The 21576-nt window shown below is 35.5% G+C and overlaps 1 protein-coding gene across 9 annotated transcripts in view; it reads right to left on the reverse strand.

The window, feature by feature from the left end:
* Positions 1–20807, reverse strand: part of LOC105223031 (neprilysin-1) — a 31886-nt gene extending 11079 nt beyond the window's left edge. The window contains exons 1-2 of one of the 9 annotated variants that reach the window (XM_011200624.4): positions 20642–20807; positions 8650–9519 (exon numbers count right to left, since the gene is read on the reverse strand). In XM_011200624.4, the coding sequence (XP_011198926.2) occupies positions 8650–9268 (619 nt within the window). In that variant the 5' untranslated portion in view covers positions 9269–9519; positions 20642–20807. Of the gene's footprint in view, positions 1–8649; positions 9520–13239; positions 13713–20412 lie in introns of those variants that run through there. The other 8 variants (XM_049456140.1, XM_011200622.4, XM_011200623.4 and 5 more) reach the window with 8 other exon arrangements.
* Between the last annotated feature and the right edge of the window lie 769 nt (positions 20808–21576).

Raw genomic sequence — 21576 nt, forward strand, 5'->3', positions numbered from 1 at the left:
CATACTGGCGGTCATACCGTCCAACGAGCTTATACACTCGTTCGACATGCTTTTGAACCATGCAAAAAGCTGTATTGAAGCATAAGGAGGCTATTTTGAATTAAATAAATTGATTTTGCCAAAAAAAGCATTAATTCTGTTTTTTTGTTTAAGACCTGTTTACTTTGGAATACACCTTGTAATATCCTTCAAATACAAACTTTGTTATGACCGTTCAGTTTATATGGGAGATACATGCTATAGTGGTCCGATATTGGCTGTTCCGACAAATGAGCAGGTTTTTGGTGAAAAAAGGACGGATGCAAAATTACAGATTGATTTGCCAAAAAATTAGGGATTAGATCGTATACATGCAGGCAGACATCCAGACGAACAAGATTAAATCGGCTCAGCTAATGCTGATATATATTTATTTCAAATGATCTCCGACTTTTCCTTCGAGGTGTTACAAAAATTGTGGGAAAATTAATATACCCAGTTCATTGTTTAAAAAAGAGTAGTAACGATTATTAACCTATCCGAAATTCTTCGAAACGATTCAATTATCAAAGCTACATTTATATTATTTTCACTATTTACGAGTATATCATGTATTTTTTATTCTGTTTAGACAAATTTTCTACAATTTTGTGTTCCCAAACTTGCAACTCTCTCTAAAAAAAGTACATTTTCCTTCTCTCCATGCACCTTACTTCGTTTACTGAAAGTAATTTTTTGAGCTTTTATGATAATTTATACAAATTATTTGCTGGCCGAACACTCCTAACGGAATAACTCCCGCCGTGGTTACAGTGAAGTAAATGAACGCAATCTGGCCAATCTATCCTCGAGGATTTAAATATTATGGCATAATGTGCTCTACGCAGGCTTCTGGCAGAGTAAATGACAAGCGAATGCAATTATATTCCCGCACTCGTACACGTGCACCATTATGTGATCGGACGATGTGGCAAGTGACACCAATGGATATAAACGAGATTTTAATACTCTCGACATGAGCAAAAACAACCAGTTGGCGGCGAGGACATCAGCTGCAAGCTCATAACACACTGAGGGATGGCAAGTAGCCACAGCTTGACGCCATGGAGTCGGACAGGCATGTCAAAAACGTACATACATATGTATATAAGGGTAGTTTGATAAGCGCGTGACGTGGTTGAAGCTAAATGTTCTGAAATGAGCGAGTTCATTCCAATTTCCACATATAAGGTTATCTTAATAACGACTTTTACGAATCTTCATTAAACCTGGATATTTTAGCTTGTGGTTGATGTTATTTCATTACGATTCATAAGAGCTCTTGGTAATGTTTATAGGAGAGTATAAGGTCTATTTAACAATGTGGACTTCTTTACATAAAACCAAAGATTTTGGAAAGTTTGCAGTATAAGTAGTTAATATGAAGACGGGGTTGTTAAACAAGAGAGGAAAATGCAGGAAAGGGAAATCCACGTCGAACAAAAATAATATATCGGAAATAGATACTTTTGATTGAAAAAAAGCAAACAGTTAGTTCAAAGAGTCACATATGAACTTATAAAACCACCCTCGCAAATTGTCGGTCTGTCACCCGCAGTCTGTCACACACGCTTGCAATATGAAGCAGTGTCAGTTACTGAATGTGTAACAATGTTAAATTTAAACAAGTAAGGAAGGGCAAAGTTTGGGTGTACCCGAACGTTTTATACTCTCACAACTTGCAGGAATCAATGCCGTAACCTTCAGGTGCAAAAGATATATGGGATTTAGGACAAGTTTCAACTCGATCTTACCCATTTTAGGTACAAAGATTCACTGTTGTTGGAAAAATGCGCTCTTTCACTTTCATTAAAATAACTCCCACACTGCCTGATATACATATGTAGTATAAAGTCAACTGGAAATTCGAAAACCTTTATATTAGGCGTATGGAGGCTAAAGGAAGTATTGGTCCGATCCGCCACATTTTTGACTCAAGGGTATATTATTATCAAAGATACATGTTCCCCGAGATAGGCCGATACTTTCGCCAAAATGTCAGCCATACGCACTAGGGCCAACATATTCGGAATGTGGAGGCTGAGACAGTTTGGGTCCATTTTTCAAAATTTTTAGACTCGAGATGCCATATCTCAAAAGTTCATATTTTATATAATATTGATTTCTCGCACTTTTAGTATTTTTTAAGAAAAACGTTATATTATATGTGGAGAGGACGGGCTTAGGTAGCGGTTCTTATAGGATTTATTCTTAGGGAATTTTTTTATTGTAGCTTTAGTGGTTTAGGAGATACGTACATTAAATCTAATAAAGCGCGGGTCAAGCCCCTTTTTTTAATTTCTAGCCCGCAGGGACCTCTTGCTGCTGTAATCCCTTGTACTAAATTACAGTTTTGACCTTTTATATGTTTTAATGACTTTTTGTAGGCGTGGTAGTTGTCAGATTACGCCCATCTACAAATTCGTCCTCCATTTTTTTTTTTGCTAAGGAACACGTGTTCCAAGTTTCATCAAGGTATCTTAATTTTTATTCAAGTTACATGGATGGACGGACGGACGGACAGACAGTCACTCGGATTTCAAATCTATATTTATACAACCCTATAACTGTAGTTTTAGGTGATATAAACAACTGTTAGGTAAGCAAAACTATTGTACTCTGTAGCAACATGTTGCTGGAGTATAAAAACACAAACAGACATATACACATGTAAAACGCTGGTGGGATAGACAAGCAAACTGAGGCTATAACTCGTCGAAGGTGAGTTAATTGAATTGTTGTACGCATACGACCTGTCATGCAAACCGTTATATATGGATGTTTACTCCTCTCGAGAGTATCGCTTTAAACGATGTTGTTCATTGAAAATCGATAAAAGTACGCTCATACCTTACCAACAATTTATCAATGCGCTGCACTAATGGACAACAAACGCTGCTCCATGCACACATACATACATGTACAAATACATACCCTCATATGTCCGCTTGAGTGTGCACATGTACATGTTACAAACTGATCGGCACACTTCAGCTCAAACGCTTACCGGATATGAAAGTGGAATATTGGCTATGAGCATCCGCACACACTCACGCATGGATAGGTTATGTAAGTAAATGCTTATGTGTGCGCGTGATTGGCTTTGGCGTGTCGATGACGAGCGCCGTGATAGCAGATTGAGTGGTAGCGGAGCGTTCCGTACATTAAAATCAAATTAACTCTGTTTAAATTGCTCGAGCGTTCGCTGGGTGTATATCTAATTACGAGGAAACATATGGAATTCGAGCAACTGCTGCGTAACAGTGAAAACGCTCAATTGCATACGTGATTTGTTGATGAGTTTGCGGAACTTTTATGGAAAACGGTTTGAAAAATCAATTTTTTAATCTGAAAAAAAAAAAAAAATATTTTAGAATGTGTAAAAGTGTGCAACAACAATTGATTGATACTACTGTTGCGCAGTTCTGTGACGTCAATGATATTTAATTGGGCTGCTTGAGTCTCCTTCTACTTATAAATGTTTATGTATTATTCTCGCTCCACATTGAGGTAAAAAATAATAAAGGTGCTTGAAGTTTTCGTTCTGCGGTTGAAAACATATTAGGGTTCATCTATAAGGTCACCAAAAATGTTATGGATGACATATAAGGGAACAAGATGGAGTGAACCAAGGATTCCACGTTAGTCGGACTTCGTAACTGGAACCGATTCGAACCGAGTATTTATCTTAGCAAGGCTACAAACTCGACATTCCTTACAATTATTTGTGGTATACATTCTAGCACTCCAACAGAAGTTTTTTCTTATAAATGGGTAGTCGAAAAAGTCGTTTCGTATTTCATTGTTGGCTTGCGTGGCATTCTCCTCTTTTTATACAAAAATTTCAAAACTTTGCGAATTTCTTCATTATTTTCACATTTTTTTAAACAGCTGTAACTTTTTTTCAACTTCGCCGCATTTATTTTTTTATTTAAATAAGCTTAAAATCTTACCTTTCTAATACATATGGTATGACACTTTGTGATTGGTGGCACTGGAGATATGCGACTGCAACGACATCTATTGACAAAATACGAAAAGACTTTTTCGACTACCCAATATTATTATTAATTGTAAGTCATAGTTGTTACTGAAGGTTAGCTCTTTAAAATTACCATTAAATTATCAACGTTTTCACTTGGCACGTAGAATTAAATACATGCATACAAATGCACCTGCATGCAAATCTCTACTTCGCAGTGCCCTGTAAAAGACATTAAGGCAGATGCAAAGGAAATGGAATTTCATTCGATTTTCCGGCAAACTTAACCAGTCACGTTCACTCTTTATTGTACCCAACGCTGCTTTGATCAAAAAGTTATTATACTTTTTTTAGATTCGTTCGAGCAAAAGCCAAAATGTACTTTGCATTCGAGGTGACGAACGATGCACACAAAGAATCCAAGAAATCAAAGGTTCTAATGATTGTTTTCTTATATAAATTCCTGTGCACGCGAAACTTTGCTAATTTCCGTTTTTGAGAGAGTAAGAAACGGCACTCTCTTCTCTTGTGACTTACAAGTTTTGTGAGGGGACAATAGTCTTAACTGAGAAGAGAAGTAGCGGTGTTAAAAAGGGGCTTAAGTGACCACCAAAGACGTCAAGTCAAGGTAACTGGTCGCTGTGGGTGAAATAATAAGAAAGCGCAGCGATTTGTGTGAAATATAACGCAATTATCGATTTCAGTGTTGTTAATAATCTTTTTAATAATTTAAAATTTCTTTCTTTCGGTTATTGATTTCTTCTCTGACTAAAGCGACTAAGTGGAGTTCGCATTTTACAAGATCGTATATACATTATGTATATACTTATAAAAAGTTCTTGGCTGTCCATAAGCTCTTATATATTCGCTTCCGTTAAAATTGAATCTCGTGAAGCAATATTCGCCAGTAATTATACACACACATGTACAACTACATATATATGTATGTAAGTATGTATGCATATTTATAAAATGGAAAAGAGCTTCATTGCGAACTGTTTGTTTGCTACGCGCTCACAGCTTGGCTGTTTGCCTACCTGTTGGGCGCGTGCGACAACTGTTGCATGTGTCGTCATCAGCCCTTGTCAGCTAAGCACAAGCGCCAACGAAATGAGAAGCGGCAATAACAATGGAAGAAGGTGCGGATATTAAGTGTACGCTTCACTGGCTACCACAAATGTCTATATGTTTAGACGTCGCCTTTCTGACGGTCGCTCGCTTGCTTGCTTAGTTGCTTGCAGTTTGCATATGCATATACTCGGCTGTGTGTATGTGTGTGTTGGTATATTGAGGTTTGGTGATAAACCGATTTTGTAGCATATAATAGAATTGTGTTGAATGGAATGGAATAGAATGAAATGGAAAGGAAAGGAATGCAATTACAACAAATTGAAATGTTTTTCGATTTTATTGAGCACTGACCCAGTTACTTCTCCGACTGTCATCGGTATATATTATATATGCTATATGTGTATGAATGCAGTGCAATTTGAATGTTTTCAAGTGTGAAGAGTAACAAAATAGTGACAACATCAGTTAACGGTGACCTTAGTATATAGATGATATTGACCAGTTGTGAACATTTGCTGTAAAACGGAAAACAGTTCAGTTTGATTTTTTCGAAAAATATAACTAGATAATTTTGATCCTCACATATGTCAAACAGAGTTGCCAGTTAAACTGATCAAGTATCTATTAGATTCCCAATTTTTTAATATTTGAGAAAAGTTTCGGTTGAAAAACTTTTGAATAGAGGTTTTTCATTCATTATCACATAAAAAAAAGAAACCCTTATATAATATATAGCCCTTATATATAAGTATACCTTTATTTCTTATAGCATTCACTTCTTTTTAGCCAAATTGTTTGGTATTAAAAATGTTTGAAGTTGAAATAGGGTAAGTGTAAGTTAAGAAGGAAGAAAAGATCTTTTATTTATATATTGGTAGTCAGAAAAGTCTTTTCGTATTTCTAATCAAACTTCAACTAATTTTTTTTCTTTATACTAATAAATAAATAAATATGTACCATTTTGGTCAACCACTTTTTGCCATATTTCCGCTAGAGACATTATTCGATCAGTGTAAAACTTTTCTGGTTTCTCGGCGAAAAATGCGACAAGTAATTTTCACAGGCTTCTCTTGAAGCCAACTTTACTCCATTAAGGGAGTTCTGCATTGATTGAAACAAATGATAGTGGCACAAGGTTAGGGCTATATGTTGGATGCATCCAAACTTCCCAGCCAAGCTCTCCCAGTTTTTCCGAGTCATCAAAGATGTGTGTGGTCTAACGTTGGAAGACGAAGCCCTTTCTGTTGATCAGTTATGACCGTTATTTCGACTGCTTGCTGCAATCTCATTAGTTGTTGATAGTAAAATCTAGAATCAATCGTTTGACCAGGCTGGAGCAGCTCGTAGTGGATGATTCCTTTCCAATCCCACCAAACACTCAGGATGTCCTTTCGAGGAGTCAATCCTGGCTTTGCGACCATTTGTTGTGCTTCACCACGCTTGGATCATGATCGTTTTCGCACATTATTGTCAGATTTGAACCCCTTTCTGTCTCCTGTTACCATTCGCTTTAGAAATGGTTTGCAGATGTTAATTCGGTCCATTAAATGTTTCACAGACAATTCACGTAGTACCCAAACATCGATCTTCTTTTTGTAGCCAGTCTTTTGAATGGTTTAAAACCGTTTGATGATAAATGTTAGATTGCTTAGCGATGTCATGGCTGCTTATATGACGATCCTGGTCAATTTTTTCCATAAATTCATTGACTTTTTCAACGACATTACGAATTTCTTCATTCTTTTCACTCATTTTTGAACAACTGTAACTTTTTTTCAACTTCCCCGAACTAAATTTTTTTTAAGTAAATGAAACTTAAAATCTCCTATAACCTTTCCAACACTATACGTTATGGCACAGTGTGATTTGTAGCACTGGAGATATACGACTGTAACGACATTTATTGACAAAATACGAAAAAACTTTTACGACTACCCTATATTTTTTATAGGGTTTCCGAAGTTCCCTTCTGTATGTTACAAACTTTCTTGCAAACTTAATATACCTTATTTAGGGTATGAAGATACAAGGGTTGCCATCTACCGAGATCAGATGGATCTACTCAAGAAAGTAATGAAATTAATAATTTTATATTTATTGAAATTACGAGCATTTTCCTTTGAAGTTGGAACCTTTTTGAGTTAAGTGTTGTCATCTGTATAAAAAATTTCTTCATAAGTACGTAAAAATGCTATTTCTTCTTCTTCTTTACTGGCTCTCCAAAATATTAAATGTTTAAGCGAACCAGGAGGTGCATTATGCGTTTAGATAAGTATAATATATAAATAATGTTTATATTCTCTAACAGCCGCCAAATTTGTTTATATCCAACACGCAAATGCCGTTCGCCATAAATTGGCTGCTTATATTCTAACATTATCGGTTTGATGTCTGTCATATACATTTTACGCATTTGTTATATATCAACACCAACATATGTTCGCAGATAAACACACATGAGTACATATATATGTACCTAAAAGCTTTTTTATCTGTGCTTTGATATAATTTAATTATTGTACATTATATTTAAGTACTTATAAGTATATACATACATATATATAGACATATATGTATACAGTACAAACATATAGATGAAGTTTATGATCGAAGACCGAGGCAATGTTCCGTCATTTATTGGTGACATATTAACAAATATGTCTGTATATCGCTCATAGATTTGCGATTCGTCTATATCTATGTCCAAGCCCATTGATTACACATATTGATTGATGAGAATGGCTGAAATGTCGAGCGATGAGATACTCCACAAACAAGATAAATTTGCTTTACCCCTTTGTTGCAGATAACTTATCTTGATCGGAGTAAGAGTGTGTGTTTAGTTCACTGCCAGCTTTTATTAATTATTTTTTTTAGTCATTAACATTTTATACGATAAGGGTTATTGAACTATCATATTTGAATTTTTCTTTACTGCTCTTTTTAAAAAGTACACGAAAATACAAAAAAAAAAAACTTAAAACTTGTTAACGAGTTGCTTAGGAAGCTACTGAACCAATATTATTATTCATCTTCTGCGCAATAGCAGAGATTTGTAATTGGAACTACCTAATATTCATATATTTCTTCAAATAAAGTTATATAAAATATCTATATGATGTCTAGTTCTACTAAAACTCAAGCTCTTTCTTATTTGTTCGCTAAAAACCGTCAAAAACTACAAAGCATCTCCGGCAGAAGCATAATCGATTTTTCCCAAGAACAATTTAGCTTCGCATGGTGGAGTACTATCGACGTTAAAATGTTATAAAGCCATTTCGATGTTATAACTTCTCGATTTTTGTATTCTAGATGGCACCTGTGGTCGTACAATTCCTGCTTTAACCAAAAATATCGCACACTCGATGCATTAAAGTAAGACTGTGGTGGATACATGGCGTATACGCAACATTTATAAGCACATGAGTCCCCAACAAATGAGCATACATTTGGCATGTGTATGTGTGTGTATATAGGTGCATACGCAAGCAGTTTTTATACATTCATAAATATAAATAACATGAATTTATTTGTTATGATTAGCATTATCTGCAAACGCCGTCCTCAACGCCACTTACCTTTAGGTTCCGTGTCCTTACTACTGCTACTGACGCTCACCGCCGTGCCTGCCATGGGCAACGAATGACAACGATTACTGCTCGCAAAGTAGATCGCCAAGGCGCCGATCGCAGCGCCAAGCACCGTGAAGGCCGCAGCCAAAATAAGCAAACGCCGCCGCTGCGTAGGCTCCTTGGTCAACCAGTCGCTGTGCTGGTGGGGATGGTTGCGGTGGCTGAGATGCATCGGTGCTGTGGTGCTCTGATAGGGCGAGGGTACGTTGCGCTGTAGCGCTGTGCGTGCTGCGCCACTGCCTATACCGCCACCTAAACCTGTGCCCATGTTTGTACCACCAACGTCGCGACCGCCACCGCTATCACTGCCCAAGTAGACGACCATAGGCAATTTGACGTGTGGTCCGTTGTTCGCGGCACTGTTGTTCAGGTTTCGACTATTCTGCTGCAGGCTCAATAGTTTGTCGTCCGATAGTGCAGTTGTGGCGACGCCGCTGCTGTCCTCCAGCAGTGGCGAGTTGGCCGCTGTGGCACCGCTGTCATCCATGCTGCTGCCGGTGCTTAGGCCGAAGATGTGCGGTGTGCGCAGATAACCGTTATTCAGTAATTTATTTGTGTCTGGCATTGCGGCGTCTTGTTGCTGTGTTGTGCCAGAGCCGGTTGGCTAAAGTTATCTCTACGGCGTTGCTTGCACAATATTTCACTCCGAAGCGAGATTTGTTTTAGTTCTAATTATTTGGAACTTTCACAGCTGCGCTCATTGGTTGCTAATTATCTTAATCACTGTTCGGTGTCAGGAGACTGCTGGTTTGTGTTATTTTTTGATTTATCGAACGGTTGATTTATTACAAGTGCCGTTTTTTATTTCACTCGCTTCTACAAATAAATATATTTACTGTCTTTGATAGAACTTAGATATGATTAAACACATTTTATTTTCGGGTTTATGCTTTAAATTGTTTATTTTACACTTATGTACCATATGACATACGCGAAAATAAATATTTTGATGTGTTTGTGTTTTTTTAGTGTTTATGATTTCAAATTACGAACGATTGTTTTTGGTAATTAACACTTTAGAGTTTGTAATTAATTATTATAATTTAACGAGCAAATTAATTACCTTATTTACTAACACATATGCACACATTCACTCATGCTCTTATAATATATAATTAACTGAATTGATTGATCGATTCACATGCCGTTATTTGCTTCATTGAAAGCTTGAGTGAAAGTCGTAAACTTTAACCCCCAAGTCTTATTATATTGTGATTAAAGTTTCTTAGTAATTACAAGTGAATTTTAAATGTATCTAATTAATAATTGGTTTTAAACTTTTTAATAAATTAAAGAAACTCCTACAAAAAAAAATAAGAAAAAATATTTCATTAGAAATTCTAAAGTTCATATTATGAATATCTCAAAAACATGCTTTTGAAGAATTTTTTAATTTTTTGAATAATAAATTATTTTGGAAAATAGTTCCCGCGGCTACGCTAGCATTTAACCCCTTGAATAAATATCAAAGATTATTAACAATAATAACGCGCTCATCATCGAATTAACATTTTTTGTTTTGTTATATTTTGGAACACACATATCATATCTGCCGAAATAAATTTTTTCAATTCTGAAATTTATTTTACAAACAGCATTTGCATTTCAGTTTTTTAAATTGAAATTTATTTCACCGAATATAATTGCAACATTGAAGGTGATTTTGCAAAAAAAAAAGCGTTCGTTAGATCCACCAATAGGAATAAACGAATAACTGTGCCAATTTTTACGTCTTTTCGTGTTGTAGTCTGAACGTTCTGTGGGTAAATAACGAAATAACTTTTAATTTTTATGAGCAAAAATTAGTAAGACATTTCTGTCCAACGTTTTCCTCAATCCTCGAAACAGTTGTTAAACTCAGTTTTTGGAATACCTTTCAATGTGCGTAGCGATTCATCTTTAATGTCTTCCATTGCTTTTGAGTTTGAGTTTGTTGAACAGCCAGAAGTCACACGAAGCTAAATCGGGCGAATATGGTGGTTGCGGCACGATGTTGATGAAAATTTGGGGAAAAAGTCACGAAGATTCAATGAAGTATGCGACGGTGCATTATCGCAGTACAAAAACAAAGACTTTTCAGCCCATAACTCTGACCTTTTTGTACTAATAGCTTCGGACAAACGACGCAAAAAACAAAAGTATTCCTTATTGATAGTTTGGCCAGTCGGGAGCAATTCCACATCTCGTAAGCATAGATCCAAGACTCATTGCCAGTCATAATATGTTTTATGATATTCCGGCAATCGGAAAGTACTGTTTCACAGACGTTACAGCGACGCAGTTTTTCGAAAAAATTAAGCAATTTTGAAAGCAATCATGTTTTCACTTTTCTTAGGCCTAAATGATCTTTTAAAATGATTTTTACTGATCGTTTCGATATTCCAACGATGCCAGTAAGATCTTTGACTGTTAATCGTCGATTCCCAAGCACCAATTCAAATATTTTATTGACGTGTTGATCATCAGTTGATGTTGATGGCCGTGCTGGACGTGAATCGTTGTCAACACGTTCTCGACCCTACTTAAATAATTTCTACCAAACAAAATCATCTTGCTACCGATAGAGAATTATCATCGAAGCTTTTTCCAACATTCTGAACGTTTCGGCACCAGAAATTTGATTTCGCACACAAAATTTAATGGAACTTCTTTGTTGAATAATTTCACTCATCGCCGAATGCGCTTAATGTACTTCAGAAAGACAAACGTAAACAAAACATTAATGATTATTTTGATGTGAAATTTGGCAAAAATATCACTGACAATCACAACAACCTAAAAAAAAATATTTCGACGAATGGGTTTACGCGCGAAATTTAAATAAAGAAGTCTTACTACTTTTTTGCTCAATTTTTCAATTAAATAAATAAATTTTAACAGCAGTGGGCCGTAAATGTTCAACGAGAAAAAAGTTGAGCATCGAGATTTAATGAGTGAAGATTTTATATTTAATAATATTAATTATTATTAAGAGACGATTTTAAGAAGTACATAAGTAAGTTTTCATGACCATGTGTCCACTTGAAACGCAAAGTTATTTAAAGATTTAAAAATTCCTAAAAATCATAATTCATAAAGCGATTTCCAATCTACATATAATCGTGATTAGTGGCATATTTTCATAAAAAGCGCACTTTGATAAAGTAAAGTTCTTATTAAAAATAGCATATCCAATTTATAAATATATATTGCTGGCATGACTCTTAATTACGGGATTGAAGTCATATCTAACAAGTGTGTGTGTATAAGCACAAGACTCATAATTCTTCATTTTTAATGCACAGATTTTGTAGTTCACTTTCCAAATACGCAGAAATGCACGAAAAAAAATATTGAACTGAATAAAGGAATTCACTATTTATTTCCTCGCAATATATCTTCTCTTTCTTATGCTTTTTACTACATAATTCACTTCTCTTTTACTTAACGTTTTCCAATGAATTTTCCTGTAGCTGACACATCCATTTTAGTGCTCAGCAAGTTTATGTCGATTGAACACATTGTTGTAAGTTTGTGCTAAGTGACAGCAACAAATTGCTTTTGGTAAAAAGTGCTATTGTGACGGCAGTTATTTTCATTCCTTCTCTGAGCTCTGATGTGAGCATAACTAAAGCAATTCTATGCAATATACATTGGCAACAAGTAAATTAGAATTTCCTCCGAAATACTAAATTGAGAAGAAATATAATCCTTATCAATTATTGTGGTTTGCTTTGGTGAAAATTTCGGAACGAAAGAAGCGATGCAGAGGTCATATGAACTGCTGAACAAACCAATGACGCAAATTATAATCCAATTCATAATAATATGTCAACCAAACAATAAACAGAAATAAAAAATTTCGTTGAAAAATTTCACTTATGACTTAAAAACATTTGTTTGCGGTTAAAAAATACATAAAAGCAACTTAAAAGCTTCACTTCTAGCAGTTAAAGTAACAGCAAGATAAGATTTTATGCTCGATTTTTAAGCAGCGATCAGGGTCGACTTGTCGGCACAAAATTAGAATCGTATTGCTTAAAAAGCCACTGAAATACTAGAAGCCGCACACACAGCGATATAAAGTATATTTTCGAAAATTGCAAACAATATGTTGTCACAATTTAAAAAAAAGCCACGCGAATTTTTGTGTTCGTTTGGTGGGCGCGCGTGTGCGTGTGCATTTCAGAACTTGTTTCCAGTTGCAAAATACTCGTACATATAAAATAATACCGGCTGGAACTCGCTGTTTCGCTTAGCTGCCGGCACACATGTTCTTTTTGTTTTTATTTACTTCATATCAGTCACTTCAGTAAATCTGGTCGGAAGAGCCACCAATTAGCAGCACAGTTGAAAGTAAAAACAAAAAATCCAAAGCAGTGGCTTCATTGAATAACTCGAAACGACTCATGGAGGAGCGATCGCTCCATAAATTACTGACGGACACACAAGCAAAGTTACTGCAGCAGCCAGCCGCGGGCGCAATGAATAAATCTTCATTAATATTTGCGAAATTATACAATTGCTATGTTTTTGTAATCGTTGTTGTTACCATACATAGCTCGAATAGCATTTGTTTGGTTTTGAAATTTTGGATGTTGCCGCTCTTTTCAGTCGCAGCGTTTTGTATGTTAATTAGTTGTTTATTTACTAGTTCTTCATTAACGCTTTGTGGACTTAATGAGTTTAGAATTTAGAAACACTGTTTTCTTCAAATTTCATTTTCCTCTTAATTAGCGTACTACTAGGCTTGCGGCTTGCTTTACGGTAGCGGCTATTGACTCGCGAATCCGTTTGTATTCGTAGAAATTATGCGCTGCAATTGTTAAGCAACTTCGTTGGCTACTAAGTTGCTAATTAAGAGAGCTGGCTCCACTCACACAAATTCACCAAATGCACTCATTCACTTTAAAACTGCAATACTGTTGCAACTCGTTGCCACTGCTAGTCACCAGAATGAAAGATTGCTTGAGTTTGGTGTTCTCCTTTGCTTCACTTTCGGCGTACTGCACTCGCGTGGCGCTGCGTTGCGACTGAGTGCTGGCATGGCACATCCTTAGCTTTTAAATTAAAAGTGCTGAGAGCTTTTCTGAGTCGCGTGTAAGCCATATGGAGCCATTAAAACGACACAGCACCGCACTCGCCGCAGCAGTAGGAGCATAAAAACAACAAAGTGGCAGAAGAAGCAGCAGCGACAGTAACAGCACAGTGATAATGTTCACACAAACATATTTACATGTGTATGGGTGTATGTATGTTTGGATAAACACAGCGCACACTGTGTAGAAGAAAAAGTAAACAAGTCGAACTGGCAGTGAAAGCAGTGCGGGGCGGAACCAAGCCGAGTAAGCCATTATGTTATCCTTGCTCATTTATGTGCTGAGCAGAAGAGCAGAAGAGGGGGTCCAGTGTGGTGCCTCTGTGCACTGTGTGTAACTCGAGTTGTAATAAAGAGTTTGTTTGCGCATGCTTTGCGGCTGATACTATTTGTAGCCAATTAATAATATGCACATGTAATTGGCAAATTATACGAAGCTAAAGCAACAAATTCACTTTAATTAAAGTTTTAATTGTTTTATTTGAGAATATCGAACTTTTTTCATTATTCCATTTTTTTATTCAAATGAAAAGAAACGCATTTGTACATACCAATGGTTTGGCATTTTTTAGAAATATCAACAATATTGACATAGCCAGAGACGAAGCAATGTTGAGCCTTCTTAGTCTATGTTTGAAAGTGAAGTATTAGTTGCTTTTTACAAAATTATTAATTAATTATAATTTTTGCTTCCAGAACAATGCGGAGATGATCCAGAGTAATGTAAAAATGTTCGAATAATTTATTGATTTGGCTTAGAAACAAGAAGTCATAATAGGACATTATTATAATCATGAAAACTGGACTTTGCTGCAAAATTAAAGACTATATAGGGTCGACGAAAAAGTCTCTATGTATTTCTAATCAAATTTCAATACATTTTTTTATATTTATAATGAACTTTATTGAACCAAATATGTACCATCGACCACTTTTTGCTATTTTCCGCTAGAAACATTATTCCCTCACTATAAAACTTTTCTGGTTTGTCGGTGAAAAACAGCGAAAAAGTAATTTTCACAGGCTTCTCTTGAAGCCCACTTTACTCCATTAAGGAAGTTCTTCATTGACCGAAACAAATGGTAGTCCGTTGGTGCAAGGTCAAGGCTATATGGTGGATGCATCAAAACTTCCCAGCCAAGTTTTCCTAGCTTTTCCGATTCATCAAAGATGTGTGCGGTCTAGCGTTGTTCTGATTCTATCCGTTTTTTTCGATTGCTTGCTTCAATCTCATCAGTTGTTGATAGTAAAATCGAGAATCAATCGTTCGAATAGCAGCTCATAGTAGATGATCCCTTCCCAATCCTATCAAACACTCCACCAGCTTCACCACTTTTGGACCATGATCTTTTTCGCACATTATTATCGTATTTGACCGTTCCACTTTTCGTCTCCTGTTACCATTTGCTTCAGAAATGATTCGATTTCATTTCGTTTCAGCAAAGAATCGCAGATGTTAATTCGGAAATATACAAGTACGACTGCAACGACATCTATTGACAAAATACGAAAAGACTTCTTCGACTACCCAGTATTTAAGTAAAAGTCCTGAGTGCATAATTATGCCACGAACTTATAGATATGTGCATCTATCTTCTACACCACCAAATCATCTTGAACACTAACTTGAATTATATGTAGCAAGTGCTTAATGAATTGTTGAGCCACACTCAGAACAAAGCCAGTTTTAGATTATTCAATTCTGCTTGAGTTTTTGTGCTGACGTTCAAGTGCTTAAAGTGTGGTTTCATTTAAGTCCATAAGTGTTTTATATTTAGACACATTAATTTTGTTGTGCATTAGTTCCTTTGGTGAGTTGTTTATTAAGTGTTTGTATGAATTTAGAATTATTTGCTATCTTATTTTAGAGATCAACCTTGAATTATGCATAAATTAAATAAATTTGCTTTGTAAAATCAGCAAACTAAAAAAATATCAGCATGTTAATAATTCGAAATAGAGGACGGAGAACATAAGTAAAAAAATATTTTGGTGTATGAATTTAATTAACTAGAGAAGGAATTTGCTAACAAGTTTATTTACTTAACTCTAAACTACTTGTTTCTATTTTCCAACGCAAATTTTCAACCTTTCCTTCTACAATATCTGGTATGTTAGTGAAAAATATCATACGTCAACAACAAAATTTCAAAATTTTTTTTACTGCACGGAAACCGTTTTTAAAGTATACCTTATTGTTAATTGGATAGCCCAAATTTTTTGAAACGCTTTTTTCTTTATTAATGAAATCTACTCTGTTAACTCTATTATGTAGATTTTCCTCTGAATTTATTTTAACTCAATAGCGCCTAATTGTAGGCAATCCTTTATATTTATTCTTTCCATACTGTTGCCTACATTTCTGCGCCAAGAAAAATAAGCTAGATGAAGGGCGTAGCAAGCTTACTTCTTTAAGGAATTAGCAATACATTCAAAGAGAAAATGTGTTATCAGAAATTCCCCTAATATACTGTTATAACAAATGTACATGTATGTGCAAAATTTTATAATATTTAATAAATCACTCGCAAATTGTATAGATTACGGCGTTAACCATATATCTATTGCCTTGTGTTCGAAAGTCCCTATATAAACATTCTGAATGACAAGTAAATGTGTATTGTTTGTACTACCAGCAATACCCTAAAAATTTTGGAAACAAAAATACTCGTATCAACATTTAATTCTTCTTCTTCTTTCATTGCGTTTGACTTAATGCAGCAAGTTTGTTGCCAATGCTAGTCGAACATATTATTTATTTTAATATACTACATACTTAGTTTATAAGGTAATGTCTAAATACACATTTTTGAGTCTTGAATATAGAATCTGTTCAATGTTTATCGCACTTCTAGCGAATATTTACGTATGCCCGTGCATTTATTTTGACGGCGGGAACATGTTTATATACAAATGCCGTCTATTACTCACGACTATACATCTACTATATATGTATGTATACATACTTACATATATAAATATATACCGACATATGTATACATATATATACATATATATATTTTAGACTACATGCTGACTGCCGATAGAAAAATCTTATCGATTCTATCTCGTGTATGCGCATGCTTTAGGGATTAATTTATGGACTCATTGACAGACATTTAAAAAAAAAAAGTGATCACTCCCAACAGGTGCCAGTATACTATGTATATAGGTATACAACAATTTTGATTACAATAACAAAGTGAATCGATAACTGATAACGATATAACTGCGGTGATTTGTTAAAATAGCTTAAGTCGACTTCAGCTACGGCAGATATTTGATACCAAGCAAAGCTAAGAAAGCTTATCTTTGAACACTATTGCACGGAAATTTGAGGATTCCAGTTTAAAAGTACCGTTTAAGATGAAGCAGAATGTCAAATTTCATATAATTTGTTCATAATCACTAAAATAGTCTTCAATGACTTAAGTCGACTTAAACACTTTAGCATGTTGCATATGCTTACAAACAATAACACAGCACGACTAGTGATGGACAGACATTGCAAAGCCGCATCGTAAATTTGATTTACTGCAAAGACTTAACCGTAAGTACTTGTAGAAGCCAATACGAAAATAATGGGTGTGAAAAGGCGAAACCGCATAAATTCTATCTACTGGAATATCTATATGTTTATACCTATAGAAAGAAGATACTCGTATATACAAATGTACGTTGAACATTGTAGTTAACGACAGCGTATTTTATTATTATTTCTACTCTTGCATTATGGTCTTTTATATTTTTATAGCGGCACATAATGGACGTTTATACTTTATAATAATATAAATGTATATACAAGTCTTAAGGCAGTGTTTACAAACGTTACTTCATTGACTACCACATGGAAACGTGTAGCCGCTGCCACCGACACTTGACTGCCTAAGGGTACAGCCTCTTATATACATCATGCATACATACATACATACATACATATACTTTTGCGCTTGAGAGCCATTAAGCATGTATTTCGTTGCGCTTGTGTTAGTGCTAAGGCTCGGCCGATAAGGCAACAACCTGTGGGCTGGATTGTTGCGGCTGGTCGGCGCGCCCACACCAGTCTGCACGGCGTATGAGTGACTTTTTTATGGCATCATGAACATTCAACAATCGTCACTTACGGCACATCACTTTTTGCCGACAAATTCGCCGCATGCGGCGTCGCTGTGCTGCTGCTGTAAGCCGCCGCACTAATGCCAAATTATAGGCTTTGCATTTTGTTATCAAATCATTGCAGGCTGTCGTTAAAAGCGAAATGTGGTATAGTTGAGTGGATTCAAATAAGAACAAATGTATTTGCATTAAAATGAGGAAAGTCGTCATCAAGAATTTGTTATACTGTCACTTTTTGCCGCCACGTATTTAATCTGCACATAATTTATTTGTCTTTTGTTTACATATTTTTATATTTAATTCTTCTATTTTCTCTGATTTTTTTTCAACAAGATTTTCTTAGCTTTTGCGCCAAAGGTGATTTATTTTGTTTGTAGACGCCGCGGCTATTTTCGTCGCTGGTGCGTTCACTCTCTATTTCTTTGTGACATAAATAAATATTTTTAAATTTAATCTCTGCGGCGCTCGCTTTTTGGTGCTGGTGGTTGTGGCTGCCTGGCGCTACATGGCGCAGTGAGGGCACCCGCCTGACACCGACAAACATGTGTTTCAGATTAATCTCCGTTATATGTTTATACCGTGTCTGATGCTGCTCTTAACCCCCTGGTGGCAACAAATTAATTAATATTACTGGCGTGTGTGAACTGGGCACACATACATAAATACATACATACATATGTGTGTATGAGTGCGAGTGTGAAATCAATATGCTGAAGCAAATGTGGACTTACCATAGAACCGTGACTCGAGTTTGCAGAAATTGCTATGAAATATTTTACTAATGATGATTATTTATGATTTTGTGGAACAAAAATCTTCCCATTTCTTTGTTCCTTACATAATTTTGACAAACTTTTGGCATCGCCTAATTTAGTATCAAACCTGTGGAACTAATTTTCTTAAATGTTGTGGGTAAGGCTTTGTACTTACATACATATATGTATATTGCGAAAAGTTTCCATAAAATTTCATTATCAAAATTTTATTATCAAAAGAAGATACAAGTAAAATAGAAGAAGGTCATACTACTACACAAGTTATTCTCATAGACGCATTTATTGTACACCTTTGAACATGGACAAAGGACTTACACAACCTAGAAATAAAAATGGCCTATCCTACGTGTAACTTTCCAAGGATGAAAGTTAGGCTTGGAACATTTATATACATACATATAATAAACAGGATATAGTAAGTTTGCCAAATGCGTCTGTCGAACTCTATATACTTGTACATATGCGAGCTAGTCCCTGAGTGAGATATCGAACTGAAGTTTTGCTCTTGCACTCGTTCTTTTCTCCTCAAAAAGCTGCTCATTTGTTTAAATTGTTGATATCGGCCCACTTTAGTATAAAGTTTTGTGTAAGAAACTTTTTTATTTGACAAGATATCTTTATGAAATTCACATAGATTTTTATCCAAAACAATGGTGTCATCTCTGATCATTAAAATATATAGCTGTGCTACAAACTGATAGAGCAAACTCAAGATAGAGATCGTCATAAAATATTCTTTTTTTTTGTTAAGCAGCATTTGATGCCTCCGACGTTAACGTTTTTCTTTGTTTAATTTAACATTGACTTTTTTGTTGCAGGAATGACTCAGTTTAGAGAATTCATTACACTGCGCATTGTCAAGCTGTCAAAGTTGATTTATATACAAAGCTATGCAAACCCGTACATACTTCGGGCATATGTGCCTGATTATATACTGTTATTTGCATGCTCCAATATGTGCGCTGAGTATTAACAACATTTAATCACAACAATGAAGCCGAAACTTCACTGAATCGTTTTTGGCGCAAAGCAACGTAAATAAAACGCACAAAAACAACAACAACAAGTCAATGGGCCTTGGTAGGTCGTGTCCCTTGGGACACCCTTGCGACGGCAGCAGACACCGTACGCCGCTCGGCCAATAATGCGCAACAGGCGATTGCCTAATTTGCGAAACTGGTTTGAGTTGTTGCGCATTTTTCGCAGCTGTTTGTCCATGATTTATCGTCGACATATGTTTGCTTTTGTTGGCACGCGCTACGTGCCCCAGCGCGCTGAACGTGGCTTAAACGCACAAGCACCCTAATCTATTGCGGCTTTCAATTCACAGTTCCATTTAACGTGCATTTAACACAAGTTTTTGCGGTCAATAAAAATCGCTTCGAGGGTGGTGGGGGCGGTGGCGAATCAGTTACTAATCAGTTGTGTACCACACTTATGCCCATACAGACATATTATATGCATAGGCTGCTAGCCAGCCACCAAATGTATGTGTATACACACACGTAATATCATACGCGAAGCGGTATTAATAGATACATTTTAGGCGTACAAACATATGCATACTCATCCATACATACATATATACAAATTTATTATTTATTTTTTCACTTTGCTATTTTTTTGTTTTGCACCTAATACACATTTCACTCAATTTCATATGTTCGTAGACATGTTTTTACATGCATATATGTAAATGTAAGTGTGCCGCTCAATTCGCCACCGAATCCGAATACATACATACATACATATATAACAGAACTTCGCTCTATGTGGCTGTTATCCTTCGTGTTGGCTTATGAATTCGCAACCATATTCAAGCAATATGCATACACAAGCCTAAGCTTTCGGTTTTTACGTGCACTCTTTTAATTTTGATTATGAGTTTTACTTTGTTTTCACGTTTCACTATGTTTGCGTTTAAGAATTCATACAACTTTCCATAGATTATTATTTTAGCAATATTTACAAGTATATTTAGTGTGTTTTTATTGCTATTGGCTTTTGTTGCGTTCGTGAAGCCAAGCCGAATCGTTCAACCATTTCGCTCGATTACCCGCAAACGACTGATTCCACGGCAGCGCATCTCGATTTGGCTCAAAAGCATACAGCCATCGTTGCTGCCGTTTTTAATGTTCGTGCTGTTGTTGCTTTTGCTGCGGCTGTCGCTGTTCTGAGTTGGCCACGCACTTGGCCATGACATACACACACATATACATATGTAGGTAAGTACATACGAGTATATGCAAGCTTTATAAACGATAATAGTGGGGTTGGTCGTTGCGCGCCAGATGATTACACTTGTTTTCTATGTTTGTGTGTTCGTGTGTATTTAGAGCGCCCATATGCTATCTATGCAAATATTTAAATAATTATCAATGTATGTACATACATACATATATGCGCTATGAAATTTGTGGGGTTGGGGGTCAAAGTTATCGTTATAAGAATATAAAGACAGGTAACTAATGATATCATCAAAGTTTTTTACTATAACTGTTTTAATTTTCAGTCTAACACTTGCGTTGAAAATGTAGACTACCACAAAACACACGGCTGAATATTTTTTAAATTGCATTTGTATTTAATTATATACCAGATTACCGTTTATTATAATCTAACTTACTACATATGTATTAATTGAATCCTAACACTCTCTTTGTAGATGACAAACGTATCTACATTTTTAGAACTGTTTTCAATAGTTCAATAACTGTTAGTTAGTTACATATATAGAACTGTCAGCAGCAACCATACATCATTACTGTTTTAAGAAACTTGTCTAATTCATATACAAATTAGTTGATTAAAATTTAAATTATATATAATTATCTAAGTTTATGACTTTTTGTGAACATTAAAAAATAACTACAATTTGTGTACTTTTATTTATTTTGCATATAA

The sequence above is a fragment of the Bactrocera dorsalis genome, chromosome 4 (assembly GCF_023373825.1).
Source record: "Bactrocera dorsalis isolate Fly_Bdor chromosome 4, ASM2337382v1, whole genome shotgun sequence".
In the NCBI taxonomy this organism is placed as follows: domain Eukaryota; kingdom Metazoa; phylum Arthropoda; class Insecta; order Diptera; family Tephritidae; genus Bactrocera; species Bactrocera dorsalis.